Below are 25,023 nucleotides of genomic sequence, written 5' to 3' on the forward strand. Positions count from 1 at the left end.
TTCTGTTTCATCAGACCATAGGACATTTCTCCAAAAAGTACGATCTTTGTCCCCATGTGCAGTTGCAAACCGTAGTTTGGCTTTTTTTATGGCGGATTTGGAGCAGTGGCTTCTTCCTTGCTGAGTGGCCTTTCAGGTTATGTCGATATAGGACTCGATTTACTGTGGATATAGATACTTTTGTACCCGTTTCCTCCAGCATCTTCACAAGGTCCTTTGCTGTTGTTCTGGGATTGATTTGCACTTTTCGCACTAAAGTACGCTCATCTCTAGGAGACAGAATGCGTCTCCTTCCTGAGCGGTATGATGGCTGCGTGGTCCCATGGTGTTTATACTTGCATACTATTGTTTGTACAGACAAACGTGGTACCTTCAGGAGTTTGAAAATTGCTCCCAAGGATGAACCAGACTTGTAGAGGTCTACAATTTTTGATCGTGGACTACAGGTGAAGGCGGGCCGACGGAGCTGTAGTGGAGCGGGTCGAGAGTTTCAAGTTCCTTGGCGTCCACATCACCAATGAACTATCATGGTCCAAACACACCAAGACAGTCGAAAAGAGGGCACGACAACACCTTTTCCCCCTCAGGAGACTGAAAACATTTGGCATGGGTCCCCAGTTCTACAGCTGCACCATCAAGAGCATCCCGACCGGTTGCATCCCTGCCTGGTATGGCAACTGCTCTGCATCTGACAGTAACGCGCTACAGAGGGTAGTGCGTACGTCCCAGTACATCACTGGGGCCAAGCTTCCTGCCATCCAGGACCTATATTCTAGGCGGTGTCAGAGGAAAGGCCAAAAAATTGTCAATGACTCGTCACCCAAGTCATAGACTGTTCTCTCTGCTACCGCATGGCAAGCGGTACCGGAGCACCAAGTCTAGGACCAAGAGGCTCCTTAACAGCTTCTACCCCCAAGCTGAACAATTAATCAAATGGCCACCCAGACTATTTACATTGACCCCCCTCCATTTGTTTTTACACTGCTGCTACCCGCTGTCTTATCTATTTATAGTCACTTTACCCCTACCTACAAGCACAAATTACCTCGACTAAACTGTACCCCCGCACATTGACTCGGTACCGGTACCCCCTGTATATAGCCTCGTTATTGTTATTTTATTGTGTCTGTCTAGACCTGTTGTATTCGGCGCATGTGACAAATAAAGTTTGATTTTATTTGAATTGAGATGTTTTGGGATGAGTTGGGACCGCAGAGTGAAGGAAAAGCAGCCAACAAGTGCTCAGCATACAGTGGGGAAAAAAAGTATTTAGTCAGCCACCAATTGTGCAAGTTCTCCCACTTAAAAAGATGAGAGAGGCCTGTAATTTTCATCATAGGTACACGTCAACTATGACAGACAAATTGAGAAAGAAAAATCCAGAAAATCACATTGTAGGATTTTTAATGAATTTATTTGCAAATTATGGGGGAAAATAAGTATTTGGTCAATAACAAAAGTTTCTCAATACTTTGTTATATACCCTTTGTTGGCAATGACACCGGTCAAACGTTTTCTGTAAGTCTTCACAAGGTTTTCACACACTGTTGCTGGTATTTTGGCCCATTCCTCCATGCAGATCTCCTCTAGAGCAGTGATGTTTTGGGGCTGTCGCTGGGCAACACAGACTTTCAACTCCCTCCAAAGATTTTCTATGGGGTTGAGATCTGGAGACTGGCTAGGCCACTCCAGGACCTTGAAATGCTTATTACGAAGCCACTCCTTCGTTGCCCGGGCGGTGTGTTTGGGATCATTGTCATGCTGAAAGACCCAGCCACATTTCATCTTCAATGCCCTTGCTGATGGAAGGAGGTTTTCACTCAAAATCTCACGATACATGGCCCCATTCATTCTTTCCTTTACACGGATCAGTCGTCCTGGTCCCTTTGCAGAAAAACAGCCCCAAAGCATGATGTTTCCACCCCCATGCTTCACAGTAGGTATGGTGTTCTTTGGATGCAACTCAGCATTCTTTGTCCTCCAAACACGACGAGTTGAGTTTTTACCAAAAAGTTATATTTTGGTTTCATCTGACCATATGACATTCTCCCAATCCTCTTCTGGATCATCCAAATTCACTCTAGCAAACTTCAGACGGGCCTGGACATGTACTGGCTTAAGCAGGGGGACACGTCTGGCACTGCAGGATTTGAGTCCCTGGCGGCGTAGTGTGTTACTTTGGTCCCAGCTCTCTGCAGGTCATTCACTAGGTCCCCCCGTGTGGTTCTGGGATTTTTGCTCACCATTCTTGTGATCATTTTGACCCCACGGGGTGAGATCTTGCGTGGAGCCCCAGATCGAGGGTGATTATCAGTGGTCTTGTATGGTCTTCCATTTCCTAATAATTGCTCCCACAGTTGATTTCTTCAAACCAAGCTGCTTACCTATTGCAGATTCAGTCTTCCCAGACTGGTGCAGGTCTACAATTTTGTTTCTGGTGTCCTTTGACAGCTCTTTGGTCTTGGCCATAGTGGAGTTTGGAGTGTGACTGTTTGAGGTTGTGGACAGGTGTCTTTTATACTGATAACAAGTTCAAACAGGTGCCATTAATACAGGTAACGAGTGAAGGCCATCCTACAATCTAAACTAGATGCCCTCAATCTCACACAAATTATCAACGAACCTACCAGGTACAATCCTAAATCCGTAAACATGGGTACCCTCATAGATATCATCCTGACTAACTTACCCTCTAAATACACCTCCGCTGTCTTCAACCAGGATCTCAGCGATCACTGCCTTATTGCCTGCGTCCGTAACGGGTCCGCGGTCAAACGACCACCCCTCATCACTGTCAAACGCTCCCAAAAACACTTCAGCGAGCAGGCCTTCCTAATTGACCTGGCCCAGGTATCCTGGATGGATATAGATCTCATTCCGTCAGTAGAGGATGCCTGGTTGTTCTTTAAAAGTAATTTCCTCTCAATCTTAAATAGACATGCCCCATTCAAAAAATACAGAACTAAGAACAGATATAGCCCCTGGTTCTCCTCAGACTTGACTGCCCTTGACCAGCACAAAAACATCCTGTGGCGTACTGCATTAGCATCAAATAGCCCCCGCGATATGCAACTTTTCAGGGAAGTTAGGAACACGCAGTTAGGAAAGCAAAGGCTAACTTTTTCAAACAGAAATTTGCATTTTGTAGCACTAACTCCAAAAAGTTTTGGGACACTGTAAAGTCCATGGAAAATAAGAGCACTTCCTCCCAGCTGCCCACTGCACTGAGGCTAGGAAACACTATCACCACCGATAAATCTACAATAATCGAGAATTTCAACAAGCATTTTGCTACGGCTGGCCATGCTTTCCACCTGGCTACCACTACCCCGGCCACCAGCTCTGCACCCTCCACTGTAACTTGCCCATGCCCCCCCCCCGCTTCTCCTTCACACAAATCCAGACAGCTGATGTTCTAAAAGAGCTGCAAAATCTGGACCCCTACAAATCATCTGGGCTAGACAATCTGGACCCTTTCTTTCTAAAACTAGCCACGAAATTGTCGCAACCCCTATTACTAGCCTGTTCAACCTCTCTTTCGTAACGTCTGAGATCCCCAGAGATTGGAAAGCTGCCGCGGTCATCCCCCCTCTTCAAAGGGGGTGACACTCTAGATCCAAACTGTTACAGACACATATCCATCCTGCCCTGCCTTTCAAAAGTTTTTGAAAGCCAAGTCAACAAACAGATCACCGACCATTTCGAATCCCACCGTACCTTCTCCGCCATGCAATCCGGTTTCCGAGCTGGTCATGGGTGCACTTCAGCCACGCTCAAGGTCCTAAACGATATTATAACCGCGATCGATAATAGACAGTACTGTGCAGCCGTTTTCATTGACCTGGCCAAGGCTTTCGACTCTGTCAACCACCGCATTCTTATTGGCAGACTAAATAGCCTTGGTTTCTCAAATGACTGCCTCGCCTGGTTCACCAACTACTTCTCAGATAGAGTTCAATGTGTCAAATCGGAGGGCCTGTTGTCTGGACCTATGGCAGTCTCTATGGGGGTGCCACAGGGTTCAATTCTTGGGCCGACTCTTTTCTCTGTGTATATCAATGACGTCGCTCTTGCTGCTGGTGACTCTCAGATCCACCTCTACGCAGACGACACCATTTTGTATACATCTGGCCCTTCATTGGACACTGTGTTAACAAACCTCCAAACGAGCTTCAATTCCATACAACACTCCTTCAGTAGCCTCCAACTGCTCTTAAACACTAGTAAAACTAAATGCATGCTCTTCAACCGAACGCTGCTTGCACCCGACTAGAATCACTACTCTCGACGGGTCTGACCTAGAGTATGTGGACAACTACAAATATCTAGGTGTCTGGTTAGACTGTAAACTATCCTTCCAGACTCACATTAAGAATCTCCAATCCAAAGTTAAATCTAGAATCGGTTTCCTATTTCGCAACAAAGCCTCCTTCACTCATGCTGCCAAACAGGCCCTCGTAAAACTGACTATCCTACCGATCCTTGACTTCGGCGATGTCATTTACAAAATAGCCTCCAACACTCTACTCAGCAAATTGGATGTAGTCTATCACAGTGCCATCCGTTTTGTCTCCAAAGCCCCATATAATACCCACCACTGTGACCTGTACGCTCTTGTTGGCTGGTCCTCACTACATATTCGTCGCCAAACTCACTGGCTCCAGGCCATCTATAAATCACTGCTAGGCAAATCCCCGCCTTATCTTAGCTCATTGGTCACCATAGCAACACCCACCCGTAGTCTGCGCTCCAGCGGGTATATCTCACTGGTCATCCCCAAAGCCAACACCTCCTTTGGCCGCAATTCCTTCCAGTTCTCTGCTGCCAATGACTGGAACAAATTGCAAAAATCTCTGAAGCTGGAGACACTTATCTCCCTCACTAACTTTAAGCATCAGTTGTCAGAGCACCTTACCGATCACTGCACCTGTACACAGCCCATCTGAAATTAGCCCGCCCAACTACCTCATCCCTATATTGTTATTTATTTTGCTCATTTGTACCCCAGTATCTCTATTTGCACATCATCTCTTGCACATCTATCATTCCAGTGTTAATACTAATTGTAATTATTTTCCACTATAGCCTATTTTATTGCCTTACCTCCATAACTTGCTAAATTTGCACACACTGTATATTATATGTATTTCTGTTGTATTTTTGACTTTGTTTTGTTTTACCCCATATGTAACTCTGTGTTGTTGTTTTTATCGCACTGCTTTGCTTTATCTTGGCCAGGTCGCAGTTATAAATGAGAACTTGTTCTCAACTGGTTTACCTGGTTAAATAAAGGTGAAATAAATAAAATTTAAAAAAGGACAGAGGAGCCTCTTAAAGAAGAAGTTACAGGTCTGTGAGAGCCAGAAATCTTGCTTGTTTGTAGGTGACCAAATACTTATTTTCCACCATAATTTGCAAATAAATTCATAAAAAATCCTATAATGTGATTTTCTGGATTTTTTTACAGGCCTCTCTCATCTTTTTAAGTGGGAGAACTTGCACAATTGGTGGCTGACTAAATACTTTTTTTCCCCACTGTATGTGGGAACTCCTTCAAGACTGTTGGAAAAGCATTCCAGGTGACTACCTCATTAAGCAGGTTGAGAGAATGCCAAGAGTGTGCAAAGCTGTCATCAAGGCAAAGGGTGGCTACTTTGAAGAGTCTAAAATATATTTTGATTTGTTTAACACTTCTTTGGTTACTACATGATTCCATATGTGTCATTTCATAGTTTTGATGTCTTCACTATTATTCTACAATGTAGAAAATAGTAAAAAATTAAGAAAAACCCTTGAATGCGTAGGTGTGTCCAAACTTTTGACTGGTACTGTAAGTACTTTGTTGAGGCACCTTTGGTAGCAATTACAGCCTTGAGTCTTCTTGGGTATGACGCTACAAGCTTGGCACCCCTGTATTTGGGGAGATTCTCCCATTCTTCTCTGCAGATCCTCTCTGTCAGGTTGGATGGGGAGTGTTGCTGCACAGCTATTTTCAGGTCTCTCCAGAGATGTTCAATCGGGCTCAAGTCCGGGCTCTGGCTGGGCCACTCAAGGACATTCAGAGACTTGTCCCGAAGCCACTCCTGCCAGGTTTCCTCCAGACGCGACGCTTGGCATTCAGGCCAAAGAGTTCAATCCTGGTTTCATCAGACCAGAGAATCTTGTTTCTCATGGTCTGAGTCCTTTGGGTGCCTTTTCGTAAACTCCAAGCGGGCTGTCATGTGCCTTTTACTGAGGAGTGGCTTCCGTCTGACCACTCTACCATAAAGGCCTGATTGGTGGAGTGCTGCAGAGATGGTTGTCCTTCTGGAAGGTTCTCCAATCTCCACAGAGGAACTCTGGAGCTCTGTCAGAGTGACCATTGGGTTCTTGGTCACCTCCCTGACCAAGGCCCTTCTCCCCCCCAATTTGCTCAGTTTGGCCGGGCAACCAGCTCTAGGAAGAGTCTTGGTGGTTCCAAACTTCTTCCATTTAAGAATGATGGAGGCCACTGTGTTCTTGGGGATCTGCAGACATTTTTTGGTACCCTTCCCCAGATCTGTGCCTCGACATAATCCTGTCTCGGAGCTCTATGGACAATTCCTTCGACCTCATGGCTTGGTTTTTGCTCTGACATGCAATGTCAAGTCTCATAGCAATGGGTCTGAATACTTATGTAAATAAGTATATAAATCTGTTTTTTATTTTTAACACATTTGCAAACATTTCTAAAAACCTGTTTTTGCTTTGTCATTATGGGGTGTTGTGTGTAGATTGATGAGGAAAACATTTAATTTAATACATTTTAGAATAAGGCTGTAATGTAACAAAATGTGGAAAAAGGGAAGGGGTCAGAATACTTTCCGAATGCACTGTACCTATACGTACGCTATGGTCTGTGATGGAAATGTTATTGTGTTTTGACTGCACAATGGAGTAAACCACACTATCACTCATAAGCAATTTGGCAGTACGCCCAGAACATTGCTCTGGGAGCTAGAAGGAGTGATACAATATCTCAGTTTCAAGGTAAGAAGCCTGGTGTGGTATCAGTCAGTCACATACAGGAATCAACCATGCTTATATGACTTGTTTGTGTTGCAGTATAAAAGGACTGAAAGGGAACCTCCCCTTTGGAGTTTCATCAGGCTTGTATTGAGTGTGTGAACCTCTCCGCTTGTTATGGGTGGTCCTCTGTAGCTCAATTGGTAGAGCATGGCACTTGTAACGCCAGGGTAGTGGGTTCGATCCCCGGGACCACCCTTACGTAAAAATGTATGCACACATGACTGTAAGTCGCTTTGGATAAAAGCGTCTGCTAAATGGCATGTTATTATTATTATTATTTAATAAAGATTGCTTCATTTACTTTGACTTTGAGTCTTTAGTGGTGAATTTCCACGACAATTCTGGCGTTACGAAACAGGATGTTTGATCTTCTCGACGTGATCCATCAGTGAAGATCTGAGAGGAACACCGGTGGCACATTCTCGGGAAAGCGTAAAGGGAAATTCCCGTCTCACTAAAAGAGGACGAGGACCCGCCCGTAACAGACCACGGTGGGACGCGTCCGGGAAGAAACATAACATCCATGAGACCTAGAAGGACAATTCAACTGATTTCAGTAAGTCAATTTAATTGAAGTATACATTGTAAATATGTAATTAGGAAGTGTTTAAGAAGGGATCCAAGTTCTAAGAGAGAACTAGGCGAAGGTTCGGTGAACCTCATTTATAACGTTATATAGGCATTCTGTGTGAATACCTAAGGAAGTTCTGTGTGAACTGCATGAAACTTAGTTTGAATGTGTAAATATGCAACAAGAAGCGGGAAAGTGTCTAGAGTGTGTGTTTGTTCATGGTGTGTGCGCATCTGAATGAATACCCAAGAAAGTTCTGTGTGAACTGAACAAATGTTCTGTGTGAACTTCGATTGATAACGTTATGTAGGGATTCTGTGTGAATACCTAAGAAAGTTTTGATTGATAACGTTATGTAGGGCTTATAAAATAAACACTAATTACAGACAAAAAATACAACATTGATATGGACCAATAATGCCACATTTTTTTGGTAGATACGACTGTATTTTACAACAACTACAGTATTGCCGATTATAGTGATATAGAAATTAGAATATATACAGGTTAAAAGTAATGACTAAATGTTCCACCTTTAAATATAGTTGTGAAATGTTCTTGTTTTAAGTATGATTAGTACTTTCTTAGTAGTGACTAATTATTATACTCCGAAACTGTGTGAGATGTATTATAATCTACTACCTGGTAATGTGTGAGTGTAGGACCAGTAAAGAATATGACATTGAGCTACTATTTAGCAATGTGAGTAAGAGTTAGACCAGACAACAAAGGACAAGGAGAACTGTCTACAGACAACTGAGAAACCAAGATAAAGAGGCCTCCCAATTTAGGGAGGAGTGAAACGGTTAGGCTTTTTAAGGAGTATGAGGACGGCGATAACTAAGGAATGCATGTGTGTGTATGTATGTATGTGTGTGTGTGTATGCATGCATGTGTGTGTGTGTATGTGTATGTGTGTGAACTGATGGTCAGGAGAGCAGTTTTAAAATGGAAAACTACTTCTCGCCTAAAGAGGGGAGGGATTTTTGTATGACGTGTGAGTATAAAAGATGGACTCTGAAATTGTGATGGCAGAATTCTCAATGAATAAATCTCTGACTATGCAGACCGGGACTCTGTCCGTTTCTTGATTTTGGGAGACGCACAGAGACACTGAAATAGTTTGTTAAATAATTCACATAACATATAGTTAAAATGTGTGCCTGTTTCAAGATAGGGAACTAATAGAGAGAATGGGGACATGTTGTAGTAAGAATTAAAATACAGGTCACCCCGAACCTCGGGGCCCTGCCAAAATTATGAGAAATTTGAAATTTGGGAATGGGGTGTTAGACCAAACAGTTAAATGGACAAATGGAGCATTCCCTTCAGATGGGACCCTCAGTATAAAGAGACTTGTAGAAGCCAGAGAAAAGCTGTAAAAGGCAGAGAAGGGACACAAGAAATAAAAGTTAAATAGGATTATTTCCGCAAGTGGGAAAGAGAAGCGGACTCACTGAAAGAGAAGACAGCGAAAGGATTAATGAAGCAAGTAGACAAAGAAAAGGAAACAGAAGAAAGTGAGAGAAGGACACAAGCAACAGCCTGTATCCAACATTTCCAACAGCCCCACCGGCGACACAGCCCTTACTGCAGCTGATGTACTACAGCAGGGGAGGAAGAGAAGGGTCAAGGAAGAGGTCGAGGAAGAGGTGGGGGACGAGGGAGAAGACGGGGGAGAGGTGGGAACTCTGGACCCCAGGAAAGAAACGGTTGGAAGTGTTATAACTGTGGTAAACCAGGACATTTCGCCAGAGACTTCCAAGAAAATGAAGGCTGGGAGGAGTGGAAAGGACCCTCCAGAAATGTGAGGGTGGATGACCCTTTTGGAGGCGGAGGAGGCGGAAACAGAAGATGAAGAAGAGGTACCACCCCTGCAGATGCTACGCCTTACTACCCTCTCGACAGACAACCCACTAATTGAAGGAGAAAAAAATCCATTCCTAGTAGACACTGGCTTAGCGGTCTGTCCTGAAAAAAATCTGCCTTGAAACTCATTCCCTCGAAAAGAACAATGCAAACTGTCGGCACGTCAGGCATCCCCTCTATCGAACCTCTCACATACCCCCTCCCAGTAGCATGGGAAACTGGGAAATGGAGACATCGATTCCTGTATTCCAGTAAATCTACTGGGAAGAGATGGCACAGTCCTACTATGCCTGGCATTTGGAAGATGCAGACGTGGAAGGAGAACTCTGAGGGATGTCTCTTACCTACCCACATCAGAGAGACTGGGAGGTTCCCAGACACCTTCATTGCACAACAGCAGTTCCCTCCATTGAAGAAGACAAAGCCTATGATATACATTGGGCCAAGCTCTCAGACAAAACGGAAATGAGAATTGATGGCATATACAGTGGGGAAAAAAAGTATTTAGTCAGCCACCAATTGTGCAAGTTCTCCCACTTAAAAAGATGAGAGACGCCTGTAATTTTCATCATAGGTACACGTCAACTATGACAGACAAATTTAGGAAAAAAAATCCAGAAAATCACATTGTAGGATTTTTAATGAATTAATTTGCAAATGATGGTGGAAAATAAGTATTTGGTCACCTACAAACAAGCAAGATTTCTGGCTCTCACAGACCTGTAACTTCTTCTTTAAGAGGCTCCTCTGTCCTCCACTCGTTACCTGTATTAATGGCACCTGTTTGAACTTGTTATCAGTATAAAAGACACCTGTCCACAACCTCAAACAGTCACACTCCAAACTCCACTATGGCCAAGACCAAAGCGCTGTCAAAGGACACCAGAAACAAAATTGTAGACCTGCACCAGGCTGGGAAGACTGAATCTGCAATAGGTAAGCAGCTTGGTTTGAAGAAATCAACTGTGGGAGCAATTATTAGGAAATGGAAGACATACAAGACCACTGATAATCTCCCTCGATCTGGGGCTCCACGCAAGATCTCACCCCGTGGGGGTCAAAATGATCACAAGAATGGTGAGCAAAAATCCCAGAACCACACGGGGGGGACCTAGTGAATGACCTGCAGAGAGCTGGGACCAAAGTAACAAAGCCTACCATCAGTAACACACTACGCCGCCAGGGACTCAAATCCTGCAGTGCGAGACGTGTCCCCCCTGCTTAAGCCAGTACATGTCCAGGCCCGTCTGAAGTTTGCTAGAGTGCATTTGGATGATCCAGAAGAGGATTGGGAGAATGTCATATGGTCAGATGAAACCAAAATAGAACTTTTAGGTAAAAACTCAACTCGTCGTGTTTGGAGGACAAAGAATGCTGAGTTGCACCATACCTACTGTGAAGCATGGGGGTGGAAACATCATGCTTTGGGGCTGTTTTTCTGCAAAGGGACCAGGACGACTGATCCGTGTAAAGGAAAGAATGAATGGGGCCATGTATCGTGAGATTTTGAGTGAAAACCTCCTTCCATCAGCAAGGGCATTGAAGATGAAACGTGGCTGGGTCTTTCAGCATGACAATGATCCCAAACACACCGCCCGGGCAACGAAGGAGTGGCTTCGTAAGAAGCATTTCAAGGTCCTGGAGTGGCCTAGCCAGTCTCCAGATCTCAACCCTATAGAAAATCTTTGGAGGGAGTTGAAAGTCCGTGTTGCCCAGCGACAGCCCCAAAACATCACTGCTCTAGAGGAGATCTGCATGGAGGAATGGGCCAAAATACCAGCAACAGTGTGTGAAAACCTTGTGAAGACTTACAGAAAACGTTTGACCTGTGTCATTGCCAACAAAGGGTTTATAACAAAGTATTGAGAAACTTTTGTTATTGACCAAATACTTATTTTCCACCATAATTTGCAAATAAATTCATTAAAAATCCTACTATGTGATTTTCTGGAATTTTATTTCTCATTTTGTCTGTCATAGTTGATGTGTACCTATGATGAAAATTACAGGCCTCTCTCATCTTTTTAAGTGGGAGAACTTGCACAATTGGTGGCTGACTAAATACTTTTTTTCCCCACTGTACTATGGTGAATCATTAACAGCAGCAGCGGTCCTCCTCACAGATGCACAAAGAGAACTGTATGAAGTGCATGGTGCTGTCCCCAACTGCAGTCTATCAAAAAAAACAAAGACATGAAGTGGGAAGACACTGGGCCTTGGATGAAAGGTGTTATGGGCAACTGATTGGGTGGTGTGGCAAGGAAATTAGAAATGGTCACCTTCAACAGCAACCTTTTTGTCACCCTAATGGGTACACACAGCATTGGTGGATGCCAGCACTATTATACCATGCCCAAATTCACATTGTAACACCCCAATCCTCCCAGTAAGAAAACCCTCAGGGGAATTCAGATTCGTGCAAGATTTAAGATTGGTTAATAATGCTGTACATGCTCGAGCACCACTTGTGCCTAATACGGTGACTATTCTCTCTCAAGTTCCACCTGGAAGCTGTTGTTTCTCAGTTCATGATCTTTCACGTTCCTAAATATATATATAAATATATATATATAGTATATTTAAAAAAAATATATATATTTTTTTAAATAACAAAATAAGGAAATGAATAATAAATAAAAAAAAGCTGTATGTGGACTGTCATGCCCCTGGGGGATGTTGAGTCACCGGCCATCTTTGCCCAGGAAATGGCTAGAAACCTGGAGAGTTTTGTACCACCGTTGGGTAGTACAGTTATTCAGTATGTGAATGACCTCTTAGTCTGCTCGCTCACAGAGGAAGCCTGTCATGAGGACGCGAAAGTGTTGTTGATCTTCTTAGCAGAAAAGAGCCATAAAGTTTCACCATCCAAAATGCGGCTGTGTAGAAGTTCAGATAAAGATTTGGGTCATGCCATTACTTCTGGGGGTCGCGTCCTCTCAAAAGACAGATTGGAAGCAATAAAAGACATTGCCAAAACCCATCACAAAAAAACATGATGTCTCTATTAGCAGTAGCTGGGTACTGCAGACCATGGTTTAAGAATTATGCAGAAGTGGCGCAACCTTCGCAGGATTGTATCTATATGAAAAATATGGAAATGTCTAGTGTGGTGGAGTGGACACCTGAGACTGCCTTGATCAAGCACAAGCAGGCATTAATGTCAACACCCTGCCTGATCACACCAAACCCTTTCACCTGTTTGTTTCTAAGAACCATGGTTTTGTCTGCAGTACTGACACAGTATCATGGGGTGGGGTATAGGCCAGTGGGATATTACTCTATGCCAGGACTGCCCAACCCTGTTCCTGGAGAGCTACCGTCCTGTAGGTTTTAGCTCCAATCCTTATCTTGCACACCTGATTCTAATAATTAGCAGGTTGATAAGCTGAATCAGGTTAGTAACATCTGGGGTTGGAGCGAAAACCTACAGGAGGGTAGCTCTCCAGGAACAGGGTTGGGCAACCCTGCTCTAAGCGATTGGATACAGTGATAACGGGTATGGTTTCTTGTCTCCGTTCTGTTGCGGTTGCTACCGAGGTGGTGTTGGCACGTTCTGATATTGTTGCAACGACCGTGGTACGTGCCCCATGCAGTGCACACAATTATTACACATGCTAAAACGGCGCATCTTACACCTGCTAGATCGCTGGATTATTAGAACATCCTCCTAACTTGAAATGCTGTACCACTCTTAACCCGTCCATCCTTCTCCCTACAGCAGACGCCTGTGAAGCACATGACTGCGAGCTGACAGAGATTGACTGTAGTCCGAGACCTGATTTGAAAGACTTACCACTTGACCCTGACGTCGTTTTTTATTGATGGATCTGCACAGCGGAATGACAAGAGTGATCCTTTAGTAGTCTATGCTGTTGTCACCACTTTAGACACAAGCAGAACTTTTGTGTGATAACGTTGGAGAACTTGCATAAATGAAATTGTGTAATGAAGCATGTGTGTAACTGTATGAAGCGAAGGTCTTATATTAAATAATTATACTGCAATGGTTTTACAGGGGTAAGGGATATGGAATAAGGATCAGTTACTAGTTGGATTGTCCAACCCAGAATGAAGGGTTTGAAAGGATAAAGGGTCTGGTTGTTTTGATTTCGCTTACTTTTAAAAGTATTTTGATAGAACCTCCTTTGAAAGTTTAGCCATAATCTAATGCTTACCTTACAATTTAACAATAGTTTCTAAACAAACAGCTGGAGGCAGGGCTTTCTCCTGTAGGGCTCAATTTCCATGCGAGAGACGCAGACTGTCTCGACCTTTAAGTCTTTACTGAAGACTCATCTCTTCAGTAGGTCCTATGATAGTGTAGTCTGGCCCAGGGGTGCGAAGGTGAACAGCAAGGCACTGGAGTGACAAACTGCCCTTGCTGTCTGACTGGCCGGCTCCCCTCTCTCCACTGGGATTCTCTGCATCTGACCCTATTATGGGGGCTGAGTCAATGGCTTACTAGTACTCTTCCATGCCGTCCCTAGGAGAGGTGCGTCACTTGAGTGGGTTGAGTCACTGACGTGCTCTTTCTGTCCGGTTTTGCGCCCGCTCGGGCTTGTGCGGTGGAGGATATCTTCTGTTGATTTGGATGCTAGTTTACTTATTGAAGAAAATGAAACTGACAGTGTGAATGTTTAACTACATCAAGGAACATTAACAGTGTCAGTTTCCTCTCAAGAAGTAAACTAGCATCCAAAACAGCTGTGTACAAGGACCGAAACAGTGTTCTATACATTTGACCAATGAACAAAAATGTACCATTTCTGACCACCTTCCCTGCATTTAGACACAGCAGCCATTTTAAGAAAACCCATTTATTCACTTTTTTCTCCAGTCCCCCGGCTATGATTAAAGGCAGTGGACACTGACCGCCATGCCCCCCAAAAAAGTCATTGCACAACAGGAGTGAAGGACACCAACCAACACAGAAATGGGTTAAAAAAATTAAAAGGTTCAGTTGGATACTTTACAGAATAATTATTGAATCCTAAGAAACGTGGGGGGGGGGCTCTGGTCAAAAGTAGCTTGCTATGTAGGAAATATGCAGCCCATGTCTGGCAACAAGCCCACCTTTTCTCTGGAACAAGCAGTGTGGACGATGGTGGTCACATACACATGGTTTACACCCAGGACCACTGAGAGCAAGTGGAGAAAGAAGGAGATTGGGAGAGAAGCATGAGGCTTGAGCCTCAAACAGCTTCAAAATATGAGGCTTTCAGGTTGGTCGTGGGGTAGGGATAAAACACCGCCACCCTAGTGGCTGTCCCGGGTTGCGGCACGACAGTGGCCTCGCTCCCCCCCATACACATGGCCACACGCCAACCACTGCCTGCACATTTTTTTTGTTTTTGTAAAACCATTTTGTTCTGAAATAATAAAAGCAAAGCATGAAAATAAAATGAAAGTACATATAAATCTTTCAGGTCCATTTGTGTGTCGTTTATTTTGATAAATTGGTTTCCTTCGCTTGTCACTCTTCCTCGCTCTCGTTCCCCGGTTCTATGTCGGAATCGCCATTCACTTTGGATTCAGTCCTCATGCCTTCCTCCGCCTTGTCTTCCATCGTCTCAACCTCCATGCCTTCATCCTCCTCCCAGTTCTGCACAGACCACAAATTTCCCAGGTCAACCCCACAACACAGTGAGACACTTCACTGTTCATCACACGTCAAACCTCCAATAAGCGCAATGGTCAGTGAGAATGTGTTAATTCAAAAGCAAAAGTGCACTTTTCAACATCTCGTCGTATCAACTCAATAAGGCGTTTAACAATCCATCTGTATTGTATTCCTTCCCACCCTCCTCACACACAGCTCTGGTCCTATGGCCCCATAGGGCTGCACATTATATATATATTTTTTTTTTTTTCACCAACTGATTACAACTTATCAATGGCTTGATGAAGAGTTGATTAGTTTAATAGTGTGTTATTGCAAAAAAAGAATTGCGCACCCCTTTGGGTCCCCAGAACCAGGATAGGGAAACACCTTCATATTTACTCGATAAGGCGTTTAACAACCCATCTGTATACCATCCCACCCACAGCCCCTTTGTCGTCATCAGAACCACTTACATCAGAATCCTCGTCTGGAAGACCTTCATCACCTGAAGCCTCATCTTCATCAGATGACTCTAAAGTGGAGAAGACAAAACAAAGCTGTCAGTCAAAGCCAGTCTAGACACTTTACAGAACCACTACACAGCTTTATTATCCTGAACAAGAACGTAAACGCAACAATTTCAAATAAGAAAATCAGTCCATTGAAAATTTTCAGGCCCTAATCTATGGATTTCATATGACTGGGCCCACCCACTGAGTAGCCAGGCCCAACCAATCAGAATGAGTTTTCCCCCCAAAAAGGGCTATATTACAGACAAATACTCCTCAGCACCCGCCCACACCCCTCAGACGATCATGCAGGTGAAGAAGCAGGATGTGGAGGTCCTGGGCTGGCATGGTTACACGTGGTCTGAGGTTGAGGCCGGTTGGACGTACTGCCAAATCCTCTAAAATGATGTTGAGGCGGCTTATGGTAGAGAAATGAACATTAGATTATCTGGCAACAGCTCTTTTGGACATTGTTGCAGTGTGTGCCAATTGCATGCTCCCTCAACTTGAGACGTGGCATTGTGTTGTGACAAAACAGCAAATTTTAAAGTGGCCTTATTGTGCACAGCACAAGGCGCACCTGTGTAACGATCATGCTGTTTAAATCAACTTCTCGATATGCCACACCTGTCAGGTGGATGGATTATCTTGGCAAAGGAGAAATGCTCACTAACAGGCATGAAAACAAATGTGCACAAAATGAGAAATAAGCTTTTGGTGCGTATGGAACATTTCTGGGAAAAATGTTTGCTCACAAAACATTTTTTATTTCACCTTTATTTAACCAGGTAAGCCAGTTGAGAACAAGTTCTCATTTACAACTGCGACCTGGCCAAGATAAAGCAAAGCAGTGCAATAAAAACAACAGAGTTACATATGGGGTAAAAAAACAAAGTCAAAAAATACAACAGAAAATATATATACAGTGTGTGCAAATGTAGCAAGTTATGGAGGTAAGGCAATAAATAGGCTATAGTGCAAAATAATTACAATTAGTATTAACACTGGAATGCTAGATGTGCAAGAGATTATGTGCAAATAGAGACCAACACTTTACATGTTGAGTTTATATTTTTTGTTCAGTGTATATTATAGAGGAGTCAGAACAGAGAAAGAGGAGACCGCCAGAGAAATAGAGGAAGAGAAAGAGAGGGAGAGAGAAAGAAAAGATACGGAAAGCAGGAAAATATGATATATGTGAGGCAAATAAACTGTTCAACAAAGCCCTGCATTGAAGTGCACACATCCCGTCTTGAAATGCATACAGGTGGTCAGCTATAGTGTAGAGTAGCAGTATTTATTTACGCAGGTAACACTATTCATGTTCAAGAGACATACAGAGGGAGGACCGTGAGTGTGTGGCGGCGAAGTTCAGGGTTTGTTTGGCTGCTAAGCAGAGCATCGTGTTTGAATACAGAACTGATTTATTATTTTGACTTTTACATACCCGCAAACGGAGATGTTCTGATGCAAATACTGAACCCCTGGAGAATACACTTCAACAGAAGAGCCACCGTGAGGGTGTAATCCTTTAGGGCATCTTCAAAGAAATTCCGCTTGATCAGATTTTGAATTTGATAGGATTTTGATAATCCGAGTTATACAAGGACCTTGTTTCATGTCTGAGGTACGTGTGACCTCTAAGAAATACAGTGAGGGAAAAAAGTATTTGATCCCCTGCTGATTTTGTACGTTTGCCCACTTACAAAGACATGATCAGTCTATAATATTAATGGTAGGTTTATTTGAACAGTGAGAGACAGAATAACAACAAGAAAATCCAGAAAAACACATGTCAAAAATGTTATAAATTGATTTGCATTTTAATGAGGGAAATAAGTATTTGACCCCTCTGCAAAACATGACTTAGTACTTGGTGGCAAAACCCTTGTTGGCAATCACAGAGGTCAGACGTTTCTTGTAGTTGGCCACCAGGTTTGCACACATCTCAGGAGGGATTTTGTTCCACTCCTCTTTGCAGATCTTCTCCAAGTCATTAAGGGTTCGAGGCTGACGTTTGGCAACTCGAACCTTCAGCTCCCTCCACAGATTTTCTATGGGATTAAGGTCTGGAGACTGGCTAGGCCACTCCAGGACCTTAATGTGCTTCTTCTTGAGCCACTCCTTTGTTGCCTTGGGCGTGCGTTTTGGGTCATTGTCACGCTGGAATATCCATCCATGACCCATTTTCAATGCCCTGGCTGAGGGAAGGAGGTTCTCACCCAAGATTTGATGGTACATGGCCCCGTCAATCTTCCCTTTGATGCGGTGAAGTTGTCCTGTCCCCTTGGCAGAAAAACACTCCCTTAGCATAATGTTTACACCTCCATGTTTGACGGTGGGGATGGTGTTCTTGGGGTCATAGGCAGCATTCCTCCTCCTCCAAACACAGCGAGTTGAGTTGATGCCAAAGAGCTCAATTTGGGTCTCATCTGACCACAACACTTTCACCCAGTTCTCCTCTGAATCATTCAGATGTTCATTGGCAAACTTCAGACGGGCATGTATATGTGCTTTCTTGAGCAGGGGTACCTTGCGGGTGCTGCAGGATTTCAGTCCTTCACAGCGTAGTGTGTTACCAATTGTTTTCTTGGTGACTATTGTCCCAGCTGCCTTGAGATCATTGACAAGATCCTCCCGTGTAGTTCTGGGCTGATTCCTCACCGTTCTCATGATCATTGCAACTCCACAAGGTGAGATCTTGCATGGAGCCCCAGGCCGAGGGAGATTCACAGTTCTTTTGTGTTTCTTCCATTTGCGAATAATCGCACCAACTGTTGTCACCTTCTCACCAAGCTGCTTGGCGATGGTCTTGTAGCGCATTCCAGCCTTGCGTAGGTCTACAATCTTGTCCCTGACATACTTGGAGAGCTCTCTTTGATCTTGGCCATGGTGGAGAGTTTGGAGTCTGATTGATTGCTTCTGTGGACAGGTGTCTTTTATACAGGTAACAATCTGAGATTAGGAGCACTCCCTTTAAGAGTGTGCTCCTAATCTCAGCTCGTTACCTGTATAAAAAGAGACCTGGGAGCCAGAAATCTTACTGATTGAGAGGGGGTCAAATACTTATTTCCCTCATTAAAATGCAAATCAATGTATAACATTTTTGACATGCGTTCTTCTGGATTTTGTTGTTGTTATTCTGTCTCACTGTTCAAATAAACCTAGCATTAAAATTATAGACTGATCATTTATTTGTCTGTGGGCAAACGTACAAAATCAGCAGGGGATCCAATACTTTTTTCCCCTCACTGTTTAAGGTGACATAAATTGAAAAGGACAGGAACGTCCATACAGCATCTTCATTAGGGCTGCTCCGACTAAAAATAATCTTGGTCGACCGAAAGTTGTCTGTTGGTCGAAATTTTTAAATGTGTATTTTCCATATATACTGTAGACACACCTTATGTGTTTTAATAAAATCAACTATATGCATTGAGCTTGTCTGATGCTTTAAGCTTACAGTTTGATGAAATAATTCAAATGCCTCAAAATGGGCACGAGATCTAGATAACCCCAAGAAATGTACAAAAAAAATTACTTAACCTGACCCAACTACTCTCCTCCCGCTCCTGCTGGCTTTAGCAGATTCTGCCATTACTCTCCTGAAGTTACCAGTAATAGGCTACGTGAGGAGTCTGCAACTTTTCTCATGTGGAATCCAATTTACCTTAACATTTCTACTGATCTGCGTGCCAGTTGTTTTCATATGCACATTTTCGTGAAACAGCTAAATCTAAATTTATAGTAACGTCTTCATATTTCAAAATCATTGTCATGTGGTTAATCACAATTCTATCCAAATGAAACCTAAAAAGTAACTTCTATTGCCATTGCCAATTACGTAAAAATAGCCTACATTAAGCCAACAAATAAAAACATTTCAGCCTGCAGGTAGAAAATATCTTGATAAAAATAAATATCCTATGAATCACATTGGCAACACATGGCCTGTCTGCAACGAACTTGAAACGTATCAACTATTAACTGGTGTCTGGCCGAAGTTTACACTAGCGAACTTGCAACATTTATAAAATATTTCAGGGACCTCAAGAGTTTTCCAAGCCAGTGAGCTAGGGACAGACACAGCTGTAGGCTATTTGCGTAAGGGATAAGAAGCAGTGCTTGACTTGGGCAGGAGCTCACCGGCGCAGAGTACCGGCTCCTCAATCTACACACAATACTCCATAATGACAAAGCAAAACCAGGTTCAGAAATGTTTGCAAATGTATTACTTTTTAAACTGAAATAATTATTTCAGACCTTTTACTCAGTACCTTGAAGCACCTTTGGCAGCGATTACAGTCTCGAGTCTTCTTGGGTATGACGCTACAAGCTTGGCACACCCGTATCTGGGAAGTTTCTCCCATTTTTCTCTGCAGATCCTCTCAAGCTCTGTCAGGTTCGATGGGGAGCTTCGCTGCACAGGTCTCTCCAGAAATGTTTGATGGAGTTCAGGTCCAGGCTCTGGCTGGGCCACTCAAGGACATTCAGAAACTTGTCTCAAAGCCACTCCTGCGTTGTCTTGGCTGTGTGCTTAAGGTCGTTGTCCTGTTGGTAGGTGAACCTTCACCCCAGTGGAGCAGGTTTTCATGAAGGATCTCTGTACTTTGCTCCATTCATCTTTCCCTCAATCCTGACTAGTCTCCCAGTCCCTGCCGCTGAAAAACAAAACCACAGTATGATGCTGCCACCACCATGCTTCACCGTAGGGATGGTGCCAGGTTTCCTCCAGACGTGACGCTTGGCATTCAGGCCTAAGAGTTCAATCTTGGTTTCATCAGACCAGAGAATCTTGTTTCTCATGGTCAGTGTCCTTTAGGTGCCTTTTGGAAAACCCCAAGCAGGCTGTCATGTGCCTTTTACTGAGGAGTGGCTTCCGACTGGCAACTCTACCATAAAGGCCTGATTGGTGGAGTGCTGCAGAGATGGTTGTCCTTCTGGAAGGTTCTCCCATCTCCGTAGAGGAACTCTGGAGCTCTGTCAGAGTGACCATCGGGTTTTTGATCATCTCCCTGAACAAGGCCCTTCTCCCCCAATTGCTCAGTTTGGCCGGTCAGCAAGCTCTAGGAAGAGTCTTGGTGGTTCCAAACTTCTTCAATTTAAGATGGAGACCACTGTGTTCTTAGGGACCTTCAATGAGTGTGCAGCTGAACACTTAAATATAAATACTAAACTTGTTTTTGCATGGATTCCGCGACGCGGTTAGCTTTTAGAGCTAGGACCGCTATTTATTGTCCCAGAATCCCGCTTAACTGAGAGGTTGAAGTCTGCCTGACAGAGCCGCTAACCTACCTAAACTGCTAGCCATTAAGCTAACGAGTTTTACAATGGAGCCCTCTGTCTGGAGAAGAGCTGTATCTACTACACTTTATTTATTTTGGGACAAACTGGATCACTCAGAGTTCCAAGCATGGCAATCAACGATGGTCGCATGTTACGAGCCAGGGAAGCCGAAGACAGCGGCCTCCCGCAAAGCAGTCTACACTCCCAACGAGAGCCCGGAGCGGATAAAAACAATGAATAGTTGCCGTCCTGGAGCCTGATCTTCCTGCACCTTCGACGCTGGGGGCACCTGTGTCTGCGGGCGCTGTGCCTAATTCTACTCCTTCCCCTACGATTTCGAATTCGGCAACCTTCCGTCCCTGCCCTGGATCAAGCGGGGCTTCTCCATCTGTCGAAGGCCTGCACCGGGAGCTACGGGCTCAAGTTATCCTGCTTCTTGCTCGTCCTTAAAGGGTTCTGCGAATCCTGTGAAGCGTTGGAGTGGGCGGATTTCCTCGTTCTTCGCGCCAGCCGTGATTTTGTGCAGCTCCATAGTAAGAAATGTGACTGTTCCAACAATGTCCTATCCCGGAGTTAGAGTAAATTACATTACTACGCTGCTCCCGAATGTACTACCTCAGGACATGGAAATCGAATCGTAGTCCTTGAGGGTTTTAATGACATTATGGCAGCTCTGAACAGTTGAAACTGGATTTCAAAGAGCTGATTGACTCTGCTAGACACTAATAAAAATACCCATCATATCTGGCCATGTGCCCTCAATCAGGGCATTGAACGCTTTAGCAGGATTCTCTCTTCAAAACTGGCTACGATTGTAGCTCAACGGGTGTAACTTTTGTTGACAATTTTGATACCTTTTGGAAACAAGTTTCATAAGGATGGGATCCACCCTAGATCCTTTCAAAGCATTAATAAGGCTGCGTTGAGACAATTACTTATCAATGACCCAAGTCCAGCTCAGTTAATCCCTACCATTGTGTCGCTGAGTCGTCACAATGCTTTAGTAAATGTACATGTGGTCCTCTGTAGCTCAGCTGGTAGAGCACGGCGCTTGTAACGCCAAGGTAGTGGGTTCGATCCCCGGGACCACCCATACAAAGAAAATGTATGCACGCATGACTGTAAGTCGCTTTGGATAAAAGCGTCTGCTAAATGGCATATTATATTATTATACCAGGGGCGTTAGTAGACAAAGTAACCTAATTTGTCCTTCTAAAGCTGTTGTATGCAGCAATCACGTGCCTATGAACCCGATTTATGCTGTTAGCACTGAGGCGGTGTGCCCTAGTAGGAAGTCCACTGTGTGCAGCTCACCCGACACTAACATAAATAACATGATAATATCTACTTCTGCTAAGCTTCCCAGTAAAGCACTGAAGAAAAGCAAGCATCCCAGAAAAGTGCTCAAAATAGCACACGTTAACATATGTAGCTTAAGAAACAAGGTTCATTAAAATAACATTCATATTCTGACAATATCTTAAACTCAATTATAATACCTTTGATAATAGTGGTAGCACTACAAGGTTATAACATTGACAGAAAAGACAAATGCCATTGGTGGAGGGGTTGCGGTTTATATTCAGAACCACATTCCTGTAAAGCTTACAGAGAGGATCTCATGTTAAATACTGTGGAACCTGTAGCCATATTACTTCATCTGCCTCACCTAAAGCCCATTCTTGTGGGAAGCTGCTATAGACCACCAAGTGCTAACAGTCAGAATCTGGATAACATGTTTGAAATGATTGATAATGAATGTGATATCAACAGAGGTACAGTGGGGGAAAATGATTTAGTCAGCCACCAATTGTGCAAGTTCTCCCACTTAAAAAGATGAGAGGCCTGTGATTTTCATAATAGGTACACATCAACTATGACAGACAAAATGAGAGAGAAAAAATCCAGAAAATCACATTGTAGGATTTATGAATTTATTTGCAAATTATGGTGGAAAATAAGTATTTGGTCACCTACAAACAAGTAAGATTTCTGGCTCTCACAGACCTGTAACTTCTTCTTTAAGAGGCTCCTCTGTCCTCCACTCGTTACCTGTATTAATGGCACCTGTTTGAACTTGTTATCAGTATAAAAAGACCTGTCCACAACCTCAAAACAGTCACACTCCAAACTCCACTATGGCCAAGACCAAAGAGCTGTCAAAGGACACCAGAAACAAAATTGTAGACCTGCACCAGGCTGGGAAGGCTGAATCTGCAATAGGTAAGCAGCTTGGTTTGAAGAAATCAACTATGGGAGCAATTATTAGGAAATGGAAGACATACAAGACCACTGATAATCTCCCTCGATCTGGGGCTCCACGCAAGATCTCACCCCGTGGGGTCAAAATGATCACAAGAACGGTGAGCAAAAATCCCAGAACCACACAGGGGGACCTAGTGAATGACCTGCAGAAAGCTGGGACCAAAGTAACAAAGCCTACCATCAGTAACACACTACGCCGCCAGGGACTCAAATCCTGCAGTGCCAGACGTGTCCCCCTGCTTAAGCCAGTACATGTCCAGGCCCGTCTGAAGTTTGCTAGAGTGCATTTGGATGATCCAGAAGAGGATTGGGAGAATGTCATATGGTCAGATGAAACCAAAATAGAATTTTTTGGTAAAAACTCAACTCGTCATGTTTGGAGGACAAAGAATGCTGAGTTGCATCCAAAGAACACCATACCTACTGTGAAGCATGGGGGTGGAAACATCATGCTTTGGGGCTGTTTTTCTGCAAAGGGACCAGGACGACTGATCCGTGTAAAGGAAAGAATGAATGGGGCCATGTATCGTGAGATTGAGTGAAAACCTCCTTCCATCAGCAAGGGCATTGAAGATGTAACGTGGCTGGGTCTTTCAGCATGACAATGATCCCAAACACACCGCCCGGGCAACGAAGGAGTGGCTTCGTAAGAAGCATTTCAAGGTCCTGGAGTGGCCTAGCCAGTCTCCAGATCTCAACCCCATAGAAAATCTTTGGAGGGAGTTGAAAGTCCGTGTTGCCCAGCGACAGCCCCAAAACATCACTGCTCTAGAGGAGATCTGCATGGAGGAATGGGCCAAAATACCAGCAACAGTGTGTGAAAACCTTGTGAAGACTTACAGAAAACGTTTGACCTGTGTCATTGCCAACAAAGGGTATAACAAAGTATTGAGAAACTTTTATTGACCAAATACTTATTTTCCACCATAATTTGCAAATAAATTCATTAAAAATCCTACAATGTGATTTTCTGGATTTTTTCTCTCAATTTGTCTGTCATAGTTGATGTGTACCTATGATGAAAATTACAGGCCTCACTCATCTTTTTAAGTGGGAGAACTTGCACAATTGGTGGCTGACTAAATACTTTTTTTATCCCCACTGTATATTTTCTGGGTGATTTAAATATTGACTGGGTTTCATCAAGAAAAAGCTTCAAACTAACCAGTGTCTACAACCTGGTTCAGGTTATCAGTCAACCTACCAGGGTAGTTAAACAGCACAGATGAAATCAACATTTGATCAAAACTTTAATGCTGCAGAAATGTGCTTGAAAGCAGTATCCACAACCATTGGATGCAGTGATCACAATATAGTAGCCATATCTAGGAAAACCAAAAGATACAAAGGCTGGGCCTAATAGTGTATAAGAGGTCAAACAATACGTTTTGTAGTGATTCCTATGTTGTTGATGTAAATCATATTTGTTGGTCCGTGGTGTGTAATGAGGAGCAAACAGACGCTGCACTTGACACATTTATGAAATTGCTTATCCCAGTTACTAATAAGCATGCACCCATTAAGAAAATTACTGTAAAAATGGTTTAATCCCCATGGACCGACGAGGAATTGAAAAATTGTATGGTTGAGGCAAAAGGAATGGCAAATAAGTCTGGCTGCACAACCGATTGGCAGGAGTACTGCAAATTGAGAAATCATGTGACTAAACTGAATAAAAAGAATAAAACTACACTATGAAACAAAGAAAGATGACAAAGAATGACAGTAAAAAGCTTTGGAGCACCTTCAAATGAAATTTAGGGAAAAAAGGCAAACTCCGCTCCATCCCTCACAAAAGCAACTGATATTGCCAACTACTTTAATGATTTTTTTCATTGGCAAGATTAGCAAACTTAGGCATGACATGCCAGCAA

The 25,023-nt window shown here is 43.6% G+C and overlaps 1 protein-coding gene across 1 annotated transcript in view; it reads right to left on the minus strand.

Moving 5' to 3' along the window:
- Positions 1–14,907: 14,907 nt before the first annotated feature.
- Positions 14,908–25,023, minus strand: part of LOC121539663 (WD repeat-containing protein 43-like) — a 39,014-nt gene continuing 28,898 nt past the window's right edge. The window contains exons 16-17 of the mRNA XM_041848331.2: positions 15,563–15,621; positions 14,908–15,089 (exon numbers count right to left, since the gene is read on the minus strand). Of these exons, the coding sequence (XP_041704265.2) occupies positions 14,961–15,089; positions 15,563–15,621 (188 nt within the window). The 3' untranslated portion in view covers positions 14,908–14,960. The remainder of the gene's footprint in view (positions 15,090–15,562; positions 15,622–25,023) is intronic.

Source organism: Coregonus clupeaformis, chromosome 34 (genome assembly GCF_020615455.1).
Source record: "Coregonus clupeaformis isolate EN_2021a chromosome 34, ASM2061545v1, whole genome shotgun sequence".
Classification (NCBI taxonomy): Eukaryota; Metazoa; Chordata; class Actinopteri; order Salmoniformes; family Salmonidae; genus Coregonus; species Coregonus clupeaformis.